Here is a 20,502-nt window from a genome sequence, read left to right as displayed (position 1 = left end):
CCATTTCTTTGTGTCTTCCTCAATTTCTTTCATGAGTATTTTATAGTTTTCTGAGTACAGATCCTTTGCCTCTTTGGTTAGATTTATTCCTAGGTATCTTATGGTTTTGGGTGCAATTGTAAATGGGATCGACTCCTTAATTTCTCTTTCTTCTGTCTTGTTGTTGGTGTATAGGAATGCCACTGACTTCTGTGCATTGATTTTATATCCTGCCACTTGACTGAATTCCTGTATGAGTTCTAGCAGTTTTGGGGTGGAGTCTTTGGGATTTTCCACATAAAGTATCATATCATCTGCAAAGAGTGAGAGTTTGACTTCTTCTTTGCCAATTTGGATGCCTTTGATTTCTTTTTGTTGTCTGATTGCTGTGGCTAGGACTTCCAATACTATGTTGAATAGCAGTGGTGATAGTGGACATCCCTGCCGCGTTCCTGACCTTAGGGGGAAAGCTCTCAGTTTTTCCCCATTGAGAATGATATTCGCTGTAGGTTTTTCATAGATGGCTTTTATGATATTGAGGTATGTACCCTCTATCCCTATACTCTGAAGAGTTTTGATCAAGAAAGGATGCTGTACTTTGTCAAATGCTTTTTCTGCATCTATTGAGAGGATCATATGATTCTTGTTCTTTCTTTTGTTAATGTATTGTATCACATTGATTGATTTGCGGATGTTGAACCAACCTTGCAGCCCAGGGATAAATCCCACTTGGTCGTGGTGAATAATCCTTTTAATGTACTGTTGGATCCTATTGGCTAGTATTTTGGTGAGAATTTTTGCATCCATGTTCATCAGGGATATTGGTCTGTAGTTCTCCTTTTTGATGGGGTCTTTGTCTGGTTTTGGGATCAAGGTAATGCTGGCCTCATAAAATGAGTTTGGAAGTTTTCCTCCCATTTCTCTTTTTTGGAACAGTTTCAGAAGAATAGGTATTAATTCTTCTTTAAATGTTTGGTAGAATTCCCCTGGGAAGCCATCTGGCCCTGGGCTTTTGTGTTTTGGGAGATTTTTGATGACTGCTTCAATTTCCTTAGTGGTTATAGGTCTGTTCAGGTTTTCTATTTCTTCCTGGTTCAGTTTTGGTAGTTGATACATCTCTAGGAATGCATCCATTTCTTCCAGGTTATCTAATTTGCTGGCATAGAGTTGCTCATAATATGTTCTTATAATTGTTTGTATTTCTTTGGTATTGGTTGTGATCTCTCCTCTTTCATTCATAATTTTGTTGATTTGGGTCATTTCTCTTCTTTTTTTAATAAGTCTGGCCAGGGGTTTATCAATCTTGTTAATTCTTTCAAAGAACCAGCTCCTAGTTTCGTTGATCTGTTCTACTGTTCTTTTGGTTTCTATTTCATTGATTTCTGCTCTGATCTTTATTATTTCTCTTCTCCTGCTGGCTGTAGGTTTTATTTGCTGTTCTTTCTCTAGCTCCTTTAGGTGGAGGGTTAGGTTGTGTACTTGAGACCTTTCTTGTTTCTTGAGAAAGGCTTGTAATGCTATATACTTTCCTCTTGGGACTGCCTTTGCTGCATCCCAAAGATTTTGAATAGTTGTATTTTCATTTTCATTGGTTTCCATGAATTTTTTTAATTCTTCTTTAATTTCCTGGTTGACCCATTCATTCTTAAGTAGGATGCTCTTTAGCCTCCATGTATTTGAGTTCTTTCCGACTTTCCTCTTGTGATTGAGTTCTAGTTTCAAAGCATTGTGGTCTGAAAATAGGCAGGGAATGATCCCAATCTTTTGGTAACGGTTGAGACCTGATTTATGACCTAGGATGTGATCTATTCTGGAGAATGTTCCATGGGCACTAGAGAAGAATGTGTATTCTGTTGCTTTGGGATGGAATGTTCTGAATATGTCTGTGAAGTCCATTTGGTCCAGTGTGTCATTTAAAGTCTTTATTTCCTTGTTGATCTTTTGCTTAGACGATCTGTCCATTTCAGTGAGGGGGGTGTTAAAGTCCCCCACTATTATTGTATTGTTGTCGATGTGTTTCTTTGCTTTTGTTATTAGTTGGCTTATATAATTGGCTGCTCCCATGTTAGGGGCATATATATTTACAATTGTTAGATCTTCTTGTTGGATGGACCCTTTAAGTAGGATATAGTGTCCTTCCTCATCTCTTATTACAGTCTTTGGTTTAAAATCTAATTTGTCTGGTATAAGGATTGCCACCCCAGCTTTCTTTTGGTGTCCATTTGCATGGTAAATGGTTTTCCACCCCCTCACTTTAAATCTGGGGGTGTCTTTGGGTCTAAAATGAGTCTCTTGCAGACAGCATATCGATGGGTCTTGTTTTTTAATCCAATCTGATAGCCTGTGTCTTTTGATTGGGGCATTTAGCCCATTTACATTCAGGGTAACTATTGAAAGATAGGAATTTAGTGCCATTGTATTGCCTGTAAGGTGACTGTTCCTGTATCTTGTCTGTGTTCCTTTTTGGTCTATGTTGCTTTCAGGCTCTCTCTTTGCTTAGAGGACCCCTTTCAAGATTTCTTGTAGGGCTGGTTTCGTGTTTGCAAATTCCTTTAGTTTTTGTTTGTCCTGAAAGCTTTTGATCTCTCCTTCTATTTTCAATGACAGCCTAGCTGAATATAGTATTCTTGGCTGCATATTTTTCTCATTTAGTGCTCTGAATATATCCTGCCAGTCCTTTCTGGCCTGCCAAGTCTCTGCGGATAGGTCTGTTGCCAATCTAATGTTTCTACCGTTGTAGGTTACATATCTCTTCTCCTGAGCTGCTTTCAGGATTTTCTCTTTGTCTCTGAGACTTGTAAGTTTTACTATTAGATGTCGGGGTGTTGACCTATTTTTACTGATTTTGAGAGGGGTTCTCTGTGCTTCCTGGATTTTGATGCCTGTTTCCTTCCCCAAATTAGGGAAGTTCTCTGCTATAATTTGCTCCATTATACCTTCTGCCCCTCTCTCTCTTTCTTCTTCTTCTGGGATCCCAATTATTCTAATGTTGTTTCGTCTTATGGTATCGCTTATCTCTCGAATTCTGCCCTCATGATCCAGTAGTTGTTTATCTCTCTTTTTCTCAGCTTCTTTATTTTCCATCATTTGGTCTTCTATATCACTGATTCTTTCTTCTGCCTCATTTATCCTAGCAGTTAGCGCCCCCATTTTTTATTGCACCTCATTAATAGCCTTTTTGATTTCTACTTGGTTAGATTTTAGTTCTTTTACTTCTCCAGAAAGGGTTTCTCTAATAACTTACATGCTTTTTTCAAGCCCAGCTAGTATCTTTAAAGTGATGATTCTGAACTCTAGATCTGACATCGTACTAATGTCCGTATTGAGTAGGTCCCTGGCAGTCGGTACTACCTCTTGCTCTTTTTGTTGAGGTGATTTTTTCTGTCTTGTCATTTTGTCCAGAGGAGAATAGATTAATGAGAGAACAAAATGCTAACAGGGTGACAACGTTCCCAGAAAATATACTCTAAACAAATCAGAAAAGACCTGAAACTGGGGGAAAAGAAAGGGAAAGAGAGAAAAAAGAAAAAGAAAAAAAAAAAAAGGAAAAGAAAAAGATAAAGATAAAAACAAACAAAAACAGAAAAAAACCACAAAAAAAACCAGAATGTGATCAAATATGATCAGGCTGGTATATAGATCAGTGCCACACACTAGATTTTGGGTGTATTTGGTCTGTTAGAAGAAAGTGCCTCCCAAAATTTTAAAGAAAGAAAAACTTATATATGTACAAAAATAAGGGTTGATATGATGAAGGGATGGAATATGACTGTAAAGATGAAAATTATAAAAAATTTTATAAAAGGAATTGATAAGAAGTTGTTTGAAAAAAGAAAGAAGAGAATTTAAAAAAAAGAGAGAAAAAAAAAGGGAGAGAATGTGATCAGGCAGGGGAGTAGAAAAAAACCATACAATAGAGATTTAGGGTATATTTTGATCTGTTAGAAGAAACTATCTCAAAATTTTAAAGAGAGAACTTATATATATATGCCAACAATACGGGTAACTACTATGAACGGATAGAATATGACTCTAAAAATGAAAAATAAAAATGAAAACTAAAAATGTTTTTTTTAAAAAAGGGATTGATAAGATGTTGGTTGAAAAAGGGAAAAAGAAAAATTCAAAAAAAAAAAAAAAAGACAGTTTAAAAAAAAAATTAACTTTGAAAGACTAAAGAATCATGGTAAAGAAGCCATGAATTCTATGTGCATTATTCCCCTAGCGCTGGAGTTCTGCCGTTCTCATTGATCGGTAAACTTGGTCTTGGCTGGCTGTTCTCGCTGGATCTTCTGGGGGAGGGGCCTGTTGCCGTGGTTCCCAAAAGTCTTTGCTGGAGGCGGAATTGCCCCGCCCTTGCCCGGTCCGGGCTAAGTAATCTGCTCGGGTTTGCTCTCCAGAGCTTTTGTTCCCTTCAAGCTTTCCATACAGCTTTGGAGGCCGAGAGTGAAAATGGCGGCCTCCCAATCTCCGCCCGGAGGAGCCGAGAACTCAGGCCCCGCTCCTCAGTGAGCCCCCAGAGAAAAGCCGCCAGTCACTCCCGTCTCCCCGGTCTCCGGCCACACTCCGTGTTCACCCGGCCTGTGACCGCGCGTTTCTATCTCTGGCACCCGGCCCCGTGTGGAGTCTCCAAACCCAGCAGATCCCTGCGGTGCGCTCCCACACCTCTCCTCCCGGGGGAAGAAGGTGAGTCTCCCCGGATCTGCCGCTTGTTGGGTCCCTGCTGGAGGAGCAGTGGCCCGACTGTGCCATGGATCACGGTTTATGGCAACCCCGAGCTGAGAGCCCGTGCCTCGGCTCCGTCTCTGCAGCCGGCTTCCCCGCTCCGATACCTGGGAGCTCTGCCACACTCAGGCACCCCCGGTCTTTCTGTGACCCTGAGGGTCCTGAGACCACACTGTCCCACGAGGGTTCCACCCCCCGCTTAGCCACCGGAGTGACATCCCTCAGCGGAGCAGACTTCTAAAAGTTCCGATTTTGTGCTCCGCGGCTCTATCACTTGCCAGAAGCAGCTGATGGAGGTCCCCTTCCCCGCCGTCTATCCTCCCGAATATCGCCTCGGATTCACTTCTCCGCACGTCCTACCTTCCAGAAAGTGGTCGCTTTTCTGTTTAGAGAGTTGTTGCTATTCTTTTCTTCGATCTCCTGTTGAGTTCGTAGGTGTTCAGATTGGTTTGATCCCTATCCAGCTGAATTCCTGAAAGGAGACGAAATCCAGGTCTCCTACTCCTCCACCATCTTGCTCCGCCCCTGAACACTACTTTTGAAGTCCTTATTCTTTACTAGAAAATCTATCAAGTGCTTGATGTGACTGCACACACACATACACACACACGTACACACTTCAGAGAGCAGGAAGCATTTCACTGGGGAGAAGCTATGATGAATTCACATGTCCTCATGAGGACTTATTTCCAGTGCTCTAAATTGGTATATTGCCATAAAAATAGCTGACATTTATCGAACACCAACTACAGGGCAACTACTCTGCTAAGCATTTGTATTATTATCTCCTCATTTTAACAACTGTGTGAGTTAATACTATACTAATCTCCCCTTTACCAACAAGTACAGTGAGCTTTGTGGAGGTAAGGAAGCCAGAGCCAGGAAGCACTGGTTCCAGGTAGTGAACACAGACATACTGGCTGAAAGTTCAGTTTGTAAGTCCCATAGAACCCTTACCACAAGCCAGCCCCTGTGCTAAGTACTCTCTGTACAGCATCCATCCAGTCCTCAAAACAGGGATCAAGGAACCATGGCAAGTTAGCTGGATGACACAGCCCCATTCAATCAAGGCTAGCAAACTCAAAACAGACATAACCTCTGTAGTCACCTTATTTAATATTGAGATTGCCTCCACACACACACTATCCCCTTTTATTTCCCTCCAACTACTTGACTGACTTATTTTGTCTATCATCTGCCTCCCCCCTACAATGAAAGCTTCATAAAGGCAAGAATTTAGGGCTGACACTAAAGCACCCAGGACAGTGCCCAGGATACAGTATTCTTCGATATTTTTTTTTCCATTGGATTGAGTAAATATCTTTCCTAAGAACAGACCCACAACTTGGAGCAGAAGCAGTAATATTTAAAGATGAGAGAGACCCAGATCAGCCCCTTGCTCCTTTTTTTGTCTGCATATTCTGCATGGAAGAAGGATATAACCATTATTTATGTGCTTCTGAGCCTTGGAGACTTGGAGTTGGGCACAGAATGTACACAGTATGAGTATAATTCTGAAGAAGAGCTTGGGTCCTCAGAAGTGTTAGCAATGCATATATAGAGTGTCCCAGTAGTTCTCATCAGAGGTGATTTTGTGCCCACCCAGCCCAGAAAATTTGGCTATGTTAAGAGACATTTTTGATTAGCACAACTGAGGGGGTGCTAATGGCATCTAGTGGGTAAAGGCCAGGGGTACTGCTAAACATCCTCCAATGTACGAGACAGTTCCACAACAAAGAATTATCTGGCCCCAAATGTCAATACTGCTAAGGCTGAGATAGCCTGGCACCAAGAGGTTCTCTATGATTGGAGGAGATTTCTACTTCTGAGTGTGACTGACATTTTAAGATATATCACCAGAAGTCTCTGTTGAGTCTGGAGCCTGTCCTCCGTGAAGGGAAGCCAAGCCACAAACACACAGTCTTGTTTACAGAAGGTAATCTCCCCCATTAGTGCAGGGATGTTACATAAGCTGTCAATCAATCCTTAGATGTACATGAATAAATTGTAGGGAACACAAAATAACACCCTCTGAAAAAGTGATTTTTAATTACAGCCTTGATATTGGGCCCTGGAACTGGAAAGCCAACTGTATCATCATGAGCTACAGCTTTGGAAGGCTGAGTGAGCGGCCCTATGAGTGCCCTCCAACCTGAATGCAATAGAGCCTTCCCTGGGTAACAGATAAAAAGTCAGCCAGAACTCGGAAACTGCGGGCACCCTGTAATATCACACTGTTTCTGTCACCATGGCTGTGTAATCCCAAATGTCTGAATGAACAGTAGGACATTGAGTGGATGTTAAGGTATCTCTCAATATCTAGGTACTTGACATTTATGACCAAAAAAAAAAGGAACTGTATTTTCCATTATATTTTGCAGTGTAGGTTTTTTACTATACAACTAAAGCAGAACAGAAGGAAGTTTGGTAAATTTAAGACAATGTCCAGATTCACCATATTTGAACATGAGAAAATTGGTAAATAAGACCCAGCTACACCAGCATTATTGATCAGGAAGCAGGAGGTCATCCCAATGAAATTAGATACCTAGGACATGTTGATATGTCTTCTTAAGTATTTACATTAACTTTAGACTCAAATCCTAATTCATTTCTGTGCTATTTAAAATTGTCAAATATAAGGGTATTTATATTTTATTTTGCCTTTTAAGTAAAGCAAGATGGTGTGCTTTTGTGTGTGTGTGTGTGTGTGTGTGTGTGTGTGTGTGTGATTGTTTTTATAAGGACTTTGTATTCTCTGTAAATCCTGTGCTCTTTTGGTAGCTACTCCAAGTTCAAGTGCTGGCTAATCACAAAGGTCTCAACTTCCTTGCTGCCCATTCCCTAAACATCCCGTATGAGGGTTCACACCCCCATCATTCTGTTGCTCTGCCCCCTTTATGAGCATCTCTGCTTTCTGACCTCTCCTTTTGGGAGAGGAGAAGGAGGAGGAAGCCTGGGGTAGGGCTATCGTCAGGAGACAGAATGTGCAGGAAAACAGAATGGTTCCCTGGGGGAGGAAGGGCATTGCCAGGAAAAGAGGGCAGGGCCCTCAGGTCCAATCCAAAGGAACAGGCAGTAAGCAGGAGTGGGGTACAGAGCAGTGGGCCTACAAGTCTCAGGCCAAACCAGCAGGGCATGTGGGTTTAGGTGTAGAAAGAGATGCCTCTGTAGCTGAGTCTTCGGTGGGTACAGCTATCAGTGGCCACTAGAACTCTTGCATTATCCCATCTTTCCAATTGCTTCGTGCCCCTCTCATTCCCACTCACTCTGCATTTGTCACTGAGGGCCACCACCTCCTTCCCAAGAATCTCCCCACCACCAAACCCTCTGACTGAGCAGACAGCCTGCTCATCAGCTTGCTTCTCAAGGCTTCTTTTTCTTTCGCCTTTGTGGACTATCTTTGCTTCTTTCCTTCTCCCCCTAAGTATAATTGATATTTTACCACCTCCTTTTCTATGACTTTTTTCTTAAAGATTATATCTGATAACAAAAACCACCTCTGTAATTCCTCATCAGTATCTGCTGTTCTAATTAATGTCTTTTAGGGAAGTCAGTTTTGCACAGCAAGCTACATGCTGAATTATTTCGCAATGGTGTTTTACCATCAACCCAACTATAAAATGTTGAAATCCAAACTAAATCCCCATCCTCCACTTTCAAATGTCACCCCCTCCTCCTAGTGCTCATACTTCTGTCCTCCTTACCAAATGTTCTTAACCGAAATAATTCACAGTTCATTACTGGTTGGCAAGCAATGTGGTACAATGGCATGATACAACAAAGAAAACCTATTCCTACCTTCTGATTCACCATTCACACTTCTGTAAATATAATCCAAAGAGTTAATGCAAATTATGAAACATGTTACATGCCTAAAACTATTTTTATTTTTGAAGTTTTTTATCGTTTATTTTTTTCACAAGATTAGTTTTAATGTGGAGGTAGCAACTAACATATTTAAAATTTAAGAAATTATTAGGTAAAAATGTGGAGAAATGCCTGCTAACTTAGAAAAGATACATGTTTATAATAATTAAAACTATGTACAATATGCATATAAAAGGATTGGCAAGAAATACCCTAAAATAGTATTTATCATTGGGATGGAGGTGATTATCTTACACTTTATTACACATTGTTTAAATTATGAAGAATTATGCCTTCTTCAAAAGGGAATTTCTTCATCATCCTTGATTCCTCCAGCTTTCTTTTGTTAGGCTACCAAGTTTTACACATTAACTCTTTTTTTTTATTTTTTTTAAAGATTTTATTTATTTCTTTGAGAGAAAGAGCACAAGCAGGGGAAGCAGCAGGCAGAGGGAGAGGGAGAAGCAGGCTCCCCCCTGAGCAAGGAGTCCTGATGCAGGGCTCTATCCCACGACCCTGGGATCATGACCTGAGCCAAAGGCAGCCGCTTAACCAACTGAGCCACCCAGGCGTTTCTACACATTAACACTTTAAATATCATCTATTTCCTTTATTCCCTTTTCATCCTTGCTGCCCCGCCCTCATTCAAACCCTGAGGACTTGTTGATCTTTTAAGGGATCAGCGCTCAATCCCAGCCCTTCTCCCTTCTCCTCCTCTGACTAGAGAGCCAGCAACTCCAGGTCCCAGCCTACAGTGGCCACATGACACTGTCTTGATAACTACAGCATTGGCAGAAATCTACTGGAGAATTCTAGGGACACTCTGCTCTTCTGAAGATGGAAGAGCATGGCGGCAACTGTGCACCTCCCAAGGATGGTGGGAGGAAAGCCTGAAAGCTCCTGGGGCCCTGGCGGCATCATTGTGGCCGCTGCTTCTGACCTTGCTGTGGAAGGAAAACTGCCCTTATTTTTTAGCTCATTAGTTTTCTGTCACTTACAACCTAACACATGGCTGACTAATGTGCCTACCTGCCTCCTTCCTGTTCTAGTCTTCCATAATCTGCTTTACCCTACAATTTTGCATTAAGGGTGAAGAAAGAGAAGATCAGAAAATAATATGAAATAAATAAACATTGACAATAAAAGCAAAGGACTGCTGACATGTGAAAGCAGTGTTGAAGACCTAAAAATTATTTTTAAAAGTATGAAAAACAATTTAAGAGTAATCTAAATCCACTTAGTAAAGGTTTGAAAAATTCCTACATGCACCAGCAGTTCCTTAGTGCATCAGTATTAGTACCACAGCATAGGGTAACAAGGAGACTCTCCCAAAGTATTCATTTAGCACTCAGTCTATAGTGGGTACACCAGTGAGCTAAACACACAAGACATCACTGCCATGGAGCTTAGAGTTGAACCAGGAAGGAAATTCATAATTACACAAGTAAACAAAATCTGTGCTATGGATAGTCAAATTAAAGAATGGCTCAGTCAGTAGAGCATGCAACTCTTGATCTCAGGGTTGTGAGTTCTAGCCCCACGTTGGGCATGGAGCATACTCAAAAAAAAAGAAAAAAATGGTCTTGATAAAGGAGAACCTGGTCTAGCCCATGTACTAGTGGAGCAGAGGGCTGGCAAGGAAGTCTTCCTTAGAAAACTGAAGTATGTACTAGCTTGGAGCATGAGCCTGCTTGTTAGAGAAATGAAGGGAGGAGGGGTGGGGAAGAAGGAAAAGCATTTGGAGAGAAGGGACACCATGTACAAAGGCCCTAAAGCATGAGGGCAAACACTGATTCTGAGAAACTCAAGGAAGGTCATGGTATGTGTGTTTGTTCCAACTCACCAAGAAAAGGAGAAATTATGTTCAATATATTCTGCTTAAGAGGAAAGCCAAGGAGTTTTTGCACTAAGTCATTCCATAGAGATATGTAAGCATTTACTAAGTACCACGCACTGTACTAGGTCCTGGTTCTGGGATATAAATATGAGTAAGATATATTCTGTGCCTTTAGGGAGTTCCAACAAATAAAGAAACTAAGGTAAACAATTATAGTTACTTATAATGAGCACTTTCATATAGGTGTGGCCAAAGGCTATGGGGACACCAACAAAATGACTAATTCACTCAGGGGCTCAATTAGCTAGGAAATTAATCTATGTTCTGTACATCATTCCAAATGATACGGAATACACGAACTGTGATTGAGTTTAATCATGAAACAAACCAGAAAATCTAAATTCTGACAGATATCAAAAGGTAATGGAATTGTTTAAAGGACTTCGAAGTACACAATCCTACTTTAACAACCTCTCTAGGCTTGGGCAACCATTCAAATAACTAGATTTGAGCATAACCAAATTTTAGAATATGTATTTGAGGCAAAAATAGATAAAGGAAACACTAAATTAGACCTTATCAGGATCAGATAGAAAAGTAGAAAAAGCCAACATAATGTTAGAATTGTCCTTTTGCTGAGATCCAATGAAAAGACTTATACTTAAAAAGATTTAATGGCAAACACTAAAATTTGCCGTTTCATTCACTGTAGTTTATAAGATTATCAATAAAGAAAATCCAGAGACTTGGGCCTTTGCATTAATTCTGCCAATGATCAGCTGTGTGAAAACAGTGTCACGTGGTTTCTCTGAGTCTCAGTCTCCATGTGATGAAATAGAATAATTTCATCAGTAGCATCCAATGATTGCAAAATAGTCTTTCCAGAAAAATTAAATACCACTATATTATTTTCACTGATTTCAATACTGGCTAAATGCAACTGCAAAAACTCAAGAGAATACAAAGCCATTTTACCAATTATTTGCCAGGCTGGAATGCACCAGATTTTACAAACAATACTTTGAATTTAGCCAAGATAAATTAGCAAATGTATAATGCCTGATCATTATAAGGCTACATGAAACCAAAGAGTGGCTATGGAGTCTAGTAAAGATTAGATGGCCTCACTAACTAGGAAACACGCGCTTTCAATCAGGTAAAACTCTTCTAACGATATCTATGGCCCTTCTCTTGGATAAAGGAAACCATAAGAAAAAATCACCCAAATACAATGTTAGATATCACTGTACATTATTATGAAGGTAAATGAAATATGTATATGCTATTTCTGTTGTAGGACATACTTCTTCCTGTCTCAGTTATTTTTGCTAAAGTGTTTGATAAAGTCGCTTAAAGTGAATAGGGAGTTACAATATGTGAGCCAAAGAGGAGTCTGATAATTTAAAACAAAAAAAATTGGAATATGGTTTTGTCATCGGATCCAAAAAATGACACAGTAATTATATGCAGTGCTACATAATAATTCTAAGCATAATTGCAGTATAATTTTTGTGACATGCATTTACTATCCATCTCCATCATAATTATTATGTTTAGATCATGTCACCTTGTTTTTCAGGTTCTCTTCTATTTCCTTGAGGTGCAGACTTTTCAAATATGTAGATTCATTTTAAAGTATATATTGTCCACGATACCTATCTCATCATAGGACCTGAACATATGGGTATCAACAACAATCCTAATTATCTATGCAAATACCTAATGCTGTGGAAAGTCAACCCTGTACCATTTCTTAGTCCATTTTACAAAAATAAGAATGTCAGGGGAATACTTTTTTTGCAACTTTTTGTAATACAGAATGATTTCTCCTACTCTTTGCTACGCCATCTCTTCTCTTATCAGTGAGAAGGTCCATGTCACACAGGATACAAAGGGCTTTGACAAATGGGAACTGCCTTGTGCAGTTTTCAGTGGGAAAGAGCATCCACACTGCACATTCTCAAGGCCAAAAGCCATAGCCATTTGAAGCACAAGCGACTTTGATGGACAGGCATGGCTGTGTGTCAGCTCACCTATTTTCCTATCCAGACCCCACATCCACTCCATAAAATGTGTTAATCATGTGATATAAGCAGATGTTATATCCTTCAGCAAACTTAAAATTATAAGGTATAGAAATACATATTTTTATAAAAAGATGAAAAAATTATGCATGCTGTAAAGATTTGTTAAGATTTTTGATGGTTAATCTTATGCATTAATTTGGTTAGACTACCCATAATGGGGGTGGGCCTCATCCAATCAGTTGAAGGCCTTAGAACAAAGACTGAGGTTTCCTAAAGAAGACATTCTACCAGCATTTCCAGCCTTCAGAGTCAAGACTGCAATAGCAACTCTTATCCAGTCTGCAGGCTTGTCCTACAGATTGTAGACTTGCCAGCCTCCACAATGCATAAGCCAATTCCTTAAAATCTCTCCATCAATCCAATAAATCAATCATTTTCACTCCCCAACCCCCACCCCCACCTGTATACCTCTTACTGGTTCTCTGGAGAATACTGACTAATACAAGTTTATTCAGAACATTAAATACATTACTTATTATCTTTGAAAAAACAAGTATTTTTGTCCCTGTTTATGACGTTGGTAAATTCTGAACCAACTCTTAATGTTAAGATTATGATAAACACTCTTTATTAAAAACTTCATGAAACCAGCTGAGAATAAAGCTGACACACTGAGTTCAGATACTTTCCATAAAACTAGACTTAAGCATATATTATGTATTTTCTGTACAAACTAAGTTTGTGTACTTTCCCTAGAACAAACAGTATGAAAATATAAAAGAAACTAGGTAATCATGACTCTCAGTTAATGATATTTGACTATTCTTCTATGAGTTATCACATATAACAAAGTTCAGTCATTTTGTAGGAAAACAGTAGTATAATTATATTTGTATGTGCAACAGCTGCAAAAACAATGTTGTAAAGGTAGGGTGTATATTATAATTATTTTTCATTGTAAGACTAGTTTCAGGTCAGTTAAACCCATAAGAAGCAGTTGTTCCTAATAAACATCATTATTTCCACATCAGAAAACACACGTAAAAAAATATCTTTATAAGTAGCTAGTAAATTAAAATGGCTTTCCTTTTTTTTTTTAAAGATTTTATTTATTTATTTGACACAGAGAGAGAGACAGCGAGAGCAGGAACACAAGTGGGGGGAGTAGGAGAGGGATAAGCAGGCTTCCCACCGAGCAGGGAGCCCAATGCAGGGCTCGATCCCAGGACCCTGGAATCATGCCCTGAGCCAAAGGCAGACACTTAACGACTGAGCCACCCAGGCCCCCCTCAATGGTTTTACTTTTAAACCTAAATTATATTCAATTAGAATTATAAATGGTGTATTAAAAATGGCATCCTATTATTTTATATATAACAGATTGATACCAGAGAAAATGTTGAAATGATATATGTTAAATTATTTTTTTCAGAAAAACAAGTCCCTCTCAGAGGCATTCTATGGACAGAGGTACTTACTAATAGCAGAATCATAGGAAGTTGAGTTGTGCTCGCCCCTCATGAAGGGATATGGTGACAGGTAAGCATGTGCGCAGTTCTTGGATGGTGGCTGATTGGCTAGAAAGGAGACCAAACAAAGGTAGTTATTATTGAGAGAATGAGGTGAAGACTCATTCCTAACAGAAGAGAAATGTGGGATCTGGATCACACAAGCTAAACAAACTGCAGGTTAGATCAATAGGTTCAAAGAACTGTTGAATGAAGGGGAAAAACATCAAGCAGCTCAGGGGACCTGGAAAGTGGATTCATCCAAAACATCTAGCTCATTACATAGTTCAGTGCAGAGAATGCCCCTAATATCACCTTAAAATTAAAGGCACTACACTTCATTTATTTTCACAACCATATCCTCCAGTTCCTAACTTGATGCCTAGTGCATAGTAAGTATTCAAAAAGTAATTGTTTTAAAAATCTAATAAACTTAGATTTAACCTTGATCAGTTCTGATTAATATAAAAAGTATCCTATATTCTATTTTTAGGGAACAAATTGGAAATGATAGGTCATACAAGTTAATAATTCAAATGCATTTTTAGTATTTGGAGAAAATACAAGAAAAAACTTTTATGTTGTTTGAAAACTTGAGTGTACCCTTTAAGGAGGAGTGAAATTCTTCCTTTCTCTAAGTCCTTGGCAAAGTCTTCCTCTTGCACAGTCTGACTTACTCTATCAAAGTCTAAATACTTTTTATTGGCAGATTGCATGCTTTTTCTCTTCCCCAAAATGACTGTGAGAAACCTGTCAACTATTTCTTGCAAAATTTCATTTCATCATTACTTGGTTACTTTTACACATGCCAACTTGCTGTCAGCTTGCGTGTCTTCTAAGATCTCATATTTTTATTATATATTCTTTATTATATGAGTAAATGCCATATTTTGATATATCACAGGAGTATGTGATAAGGAGACTAATAATTTCAACCTACAATAACCTTCAGGGTAATAAGCAGTTCTTTTATTGTCGAATGCAATAAGATAAAAGCTAGTGATTTTCAATGAATTGATTTTCAAAGATTAATATAATATAGGAAATACAGTGAAAAGAATGCATCATATTTTTAAGAGGTTATTCTACTTCAAAAGAGAACTTTCAAGTTTCTATAAGAGAATGCAAACATCAAAAGCCAGGCATTTCTTGATATTGCCTACAAATATGGTTAAAGCCCAAAGAGAGTGAGCTTTCATCCACTGTTGCTGGTAATTAAGTTTCATTATAAAAAAGAAAAGAATTTTTAACTTTAAAGCCATGAATATAAAATAACACATCTCTATTTCTAAATTTTTAAATTTGAGATTTCAAGGGTTGATAGCCAAAAAAAAAAAAAAATTATTTGCAACACAGCAGTAATAGACACTTGAGAAAAATACTATAGGTAATATCAAGGATTTTTGTTGTTGTTGTTAGTGTATTTTAAATAAGAGCAAGGAAACAGCATATAATTCAGTTTTGCCATAAATATTCAGACTCCTACTTTAAGTTAGAAAATAAAATAATTATTCCTATAGCCATTTCTACTTACTGAAAAAGAATCACTTCATGAGTCTTTTGAAGATGTCCTATCAGGATTCTACAGTTAAGAATCGAAGCTGTTCATTCTTATTTTAATGACAAAGGGGAAAATAAAGCTAAATTGCACTTACTGTACCAGAACTTCCAGATACTGGAATCATTCTCTTCCGCAATCCCATTAAACCAACATCTCCAGAAGAATCCTTCATGGTGGAAAGTGACGTTCTCTATCTACACAGAACACAAATGAAGTAACTTGCTGTCAACACAAAGTACATACCTAAATTATCACATCCAGGAAAATGTTAAAGCAATGTATTTTATCCCAAATAATAATGGTCAGTAGCTTTCTACCTATTTCTTCTGTGAAGAAATAGGCACTCCACTACTATTCTCTGATTTAAAGAGGATACATAAGGCTATCTTCATCCCTACCAAGTACATCAGTATTTGGAAGAAGAAACGCACATTCTGTTCACCTGAACACTTCCCCACTTCAGTTGCAAGAAGCCAATAATCTGATCCAAAAGCCACCAAAAAGAGTAAAACCCCCAAAGCACCGAAGAGAGCCCCAAAGAAGATGGCAATATTTAGTCTCATTTTCAAGTCACTAGTTTCTCTTTAAATAAAATAAGAAATTAAAAAAAAAAAAAAAATGGCAAGACACCTAGCTTCTCAATTAAAAAAAAAAAAGAAGAAGAAGAAAGATTTTTTGAGTAAGCAGGATCTTCTTGAGAAGCCTCTCCTAGCTCATGTTGTGGTGGCTTCTCACTTACACCCAGTGGGTGGATTTGTGTTCCCTTTGCTCTCCCCTGGAGGGACTCCAGCCCAGCAGCTGAGAACGGCCAGCTATTTTAGGATACTGATTGAGGAGCTGTCTCTCTCCCATGGGAATCAAAAAATAGCTGACCTTCCCTTGACTGTAGAGAGGAGTATCAGGAGCTGGCTAGAATGACCATTATTGCTGTTGGGTAATCCATAGAAGTGGAAAGAAGATGGGAGTGGTATGAAGTCATTGGCAGTAGTGGCCCAACGTCTTAAGTGTCTCAACAAGCTCCTCTTAATCTAGAATGACCATTACAACCCCAAAGCCAGATACTTAAAACTCTCTTTGAAGACAGATAAATAACAGCTATAAGAAACCACAAAGAGTTCTCTTGAATACAACTGAAGTTATAATTAATTTCTTAATTCCTTTTGGATATTTTTGGGATACAAAATAATCTGTGGGTCAAGTGGTCTAATGTAACACATAACACAAAGTAGAGTCCAGGTTTATAAACTAGACATTCAGATGTATACTTAAAAGATCAAAAATAAAGTAACAAACTATTTAAAGCACGAAAAATACTTTCATGCTACATATGCCATTTACATAAAAACAGCCCTTTCTACAGCAGCTCCCAGATCTTATACAAGTTACTCCAAATAACCATCCCCAAAGTGGACAGGTTAAAAAACGTCTCAAAATATGTCATTTTATGGATTAAGGTGAAAGAATCTAGTCTACTCTTTCTTTTGTTCCCTTCGTTTTAAATAGCCAACTTCCTCATGAGTCATACTTGATTCTTACACAAACCACCTAATGAATCAATACTTTCTTCATGCCTTGTCTTCTGCAGTTGTTTTCTTTTCATGTCTGAATATGCCAGAGAGTATTTTTAAGTATTTGTGTAATATTTTAAAATTTGTACTATCTCTATGGCTACTGTTTTTTTTAAACATATATTTTCAACAATAATATGAGTTACTGCATCTTCTGAAGAGGCATCAGCTCTACCAGCTTCCTTCACTTCTTCTGCTTGGTATCGGACAGATCCTTTAAATACAGATTCAGTGAGGGCAAGAAATGACTCTTCAGTAAGGATGTAAGGCCTTGGCCAGTGCTGGCTACACACAGTCGGAGGTGTCCGAAGTTCATGAATGGAATTCTAGGTCACAGAATTGGTGTCTGTGAGGCTTAAAAGGAATTTGACAGTCCACCTGAGCTGTACTAATGCTCAAATCTCTTTTGTAAGACCCCCACGGCATTGAGCCATGCCATTTCTAGCCTGCTATATTGAAGGACATCATTAATGTCCATACAACCCTGCCTTAATTTCTGCCAAGAGTTGCTTCCCTGAAGTTTCCAAGATTAATCCTATTCAGTCCTCTGAGATTGCACAGCACAAGTGTGCAATCCTGTTAGGCAACAGAATTTTCTGATATTTTGAAGAAGCAGTCATTTTGTGCCTCCTCAAACCACAACTGCCACTGGACCCCGAAATGTAGGTCTTCTCTTTTCTAAGCTAAGCTTCCTATTCCTTTAAACATCCCTTAGACTGGCACAACTCCAAATCTCCCTGCTGTTCTGGTTTTTTGCTATAATTTTCAAGTATTTGATTGAAGTGAGGCATAGTAAAATATTCGGGGTAGAGTCTAACACCTTATTACCACCACCTTTCTGATTTGGAGGCTGTGATAAGCAGAGTAATGGTCTCCCAAAGATGTCCACACCCTAGTCCTAACTGCAATCACATAATCTGTGAATAGGTTACTCTTTATGGCAATATCTTGGATGATACAGGTAGGTCCAATCTAACCACATGAATCTTTAAAAGAAAAGTAGAGAATCTCTTCTAACAGAGTGGTCAGAGAAAGAAATGTGACAAGAAAAAGGGTCAGAGAGTTGCTGGTTTGAAGGGGCCACAAGCCAAGTAATGTGGGTGGTTTCTAGTTCCTGGAAGAGGAAAGAACACAGATTCTCCCGAAAGCCTCCCTGAGGAAGAACATAGCTTTACCAACACTTTGATTTTGGGGATTGCTGACTTCTGGAAATGTAATGACAGTAATTTGTATTGTGTTAAGCCACTAACTTTTTATCAATTTGTTACAGCAATAATGAGAAACTAATAGAGATGCTATTCCATAATTAATGCAATATCAGATCAAATGAAGGGTTTTTTTTTGGGGGGGGGGAGTGTTGAGGAAGGAAATACATCTTGAAGAAGTACTTATTGAGAACTTGTGAGGGTCCAGGCATTTTGCCAGATATTAAGGTTACAGTACACAGGCCCTGACTTAGAGGAGTTCATGCCCTAGTGGGAAAAAATGATTCATTAGAATGAAGCACATAGAGGTTGTAATAATGAGCTTCTGGACAACCTAGACACATTCTCCTGCTCCCTACCCATCCCTCTCCCAGCATTGGTGTGGTTGTGTAGTTGTAGGTACTAACACTGTTCTTTGGAGAGAAGGAGAAATTTTTTCAGGAAGGTTTTATTTTATTTATATCACAAAAGTTTATAGTAAAGATCTATGCATTAACACTAAATCTTTAACATACACATTCACAAACATACAGACATGCAAGCAATTAAATTTTTAAAATAAGCAGAAAGGAGTGTAGGACTTTGTTATTGTTATAATTCATCTCAATTTTGGTCTTTGTCACACACAAAATAATCACCTTTCTGGACTAGGTCCATCAATAAATAACATTTTCTTAGCATTTATGGTTTATCCAAAAATGTATAAGCATCATTATAAAATGTGTGTTTATTAAATCAATTATTAGTAACCAAACTAATTATTTCCACCATTCATTTGTACACATCTATTTGATATCACAGAGTACTTCTGACATCATGAAACTGAACTTCTTTAGCTCCATTATCCCCAGTGCTTGTCACAGTGCCTGACACAAAACAAGCACTAAAATAAAATAAAAATCAATTTGTATTAGGACTCTTGGCTGACATGCAAATACATGACCTTCTGAGCTATCCAACTGGCAATCCATCCCAGAAGAAATGGCCCTGTCTGGCATGGCCTGTTCTTTGTGAAACTTGGAAGAATGGATTTTAGGGGGGTGTGTGCTTCCTCTGCAGATGCTCACAAACCACCTTTTTGAGAATTTCCATCAGACTCTGAGAAATGAAATGGAACTTACCATCCAGGGGTCAAAATGTGTCTCTCTTCTTTAGAAAATCAGACCATTTGCCTGTCATTTGCAACTCCTCTAATTTTGCATGATTCCTAAAATATTTCTAACAGCTATTCAGCATCTCTTCCTCGGGTTCTCTCGGCAGCCTGAACAATTACCCATGCACCAGGAAGATGGCTAAAAAGCTGCTGGGTTCTCATCATCTCTACGGATTTCGGCAGAAGGTCTTTTTCCCTTCACACTCCTTTCTAGTGAAAGGCCAGGAGATGAGGAGAGACACACTCATGCACCAACCCTAACTCATAAGAATCCTATAATAAAACAACTTCATTGCCTATCCTTTATGTGAGTATTGAATCTATTTTTATGTTGATATGATTATCACACTGAATCTGCAAGGCCACAAGCATAAGTATGGTGTTTCAGGTTCGATCCCCTGAGAGAGCTTAATTATCAAAAATATGAACTGAGGTGAATAATAAAGCTGATATTCATGAGCATCTACCATGTGGCAGACACAAACCTAAGCATATTAAATAACTTGAATACAAGTCAATCTTCAGTAGACAAAATATGAAACAACCACTTTCTCTGTGGGCATTCACTCTCTTGGGCAGGGATCTTAGCATCTAAAAGTCTTCTTGATGGTAGGAATTAAAGGTGCTATTGCTCACATGAAGACGGCCAGAGGTAAGCCAAGAGAAATCTGCATGGGGTCTCACTGCCAAAGGCAATTCACAATAATTAATGGGTTTTATGTTTATACCCTAAACATTACCCCATAGCTTTGTTACAACTTTCAATTGTTCTCTGTGTCCCCAAGACTAAATGAGGAGGCAAGGTGGCTGAGTGCAGACTTGAGACTGGTCCTCCAGAATACAATGAACCTGGGCACAAGGACAGGATCTGCAGGTACCAGCTCCCTTCCCCAAGTTCTCCCCCATTTTTAGAATGAAGATTTCACTGAATTAAGAAGAGTAAGAATTTTCTTTCATAGACAGTGATCTTGGGCAAATCATTCAAATCTCTGAACTTCAGTTTCTTATATGGAAAATAAGAACAATACTTGAGAGGATAATGGGGGTGTTAGGTAAGAGGATGTGTGTC

The 20,502-nt window shown here is 38.7% G+C and overlaps 1 protein-coding gene across 1 annotated transcript in view; it reads right to left on the bottom strand.

Annotated features, from left to right (window-relative positions):
* The window catches only part of TMEM182 (transmembrane protein 182), a 92,452-nt gene that overhangs the window by 52,991 nt on the left and 18,959 nt on the right, over nt 1-20,502 (bottom strand). Inside the window, exons 2-3 of the mRNA XM_032420046.1 lie at nt 15,602-15,701; nt 13,917-14,015 (exon numbers count right to left, since the gene is read on the bottom strand). Of these exons, the coding sequence (XP_032275937.1) occupies nt 13,917-14,015; nt 15,602-15,701 (199 nt within the window). The remainder of the gene's footprint in view (nt 1-13,916; nt 14,016-15,601; nt 15,702-20,502) is intronic.

Source organism: Phoca vitulina, unplaced genomic scaffold, assembly GCF_004348235.1.
Source record: "Phoca vitulina isolate PV1807 unplaced genomic scaffold, GSC_HSeal_1.0 scaffold22, whole genome shotgun sequence".
Taxonomy (NCBI): Eukaryota; Metazoa; Chordata; class Mammalia; order Carnivora; family Phocidae; genus Phoca; species Phoca vitulina.
Note: the sequence above shows the minus strand (reverse complement) of the source record. Positions and strands in the feature narration are given on the sequence as shown.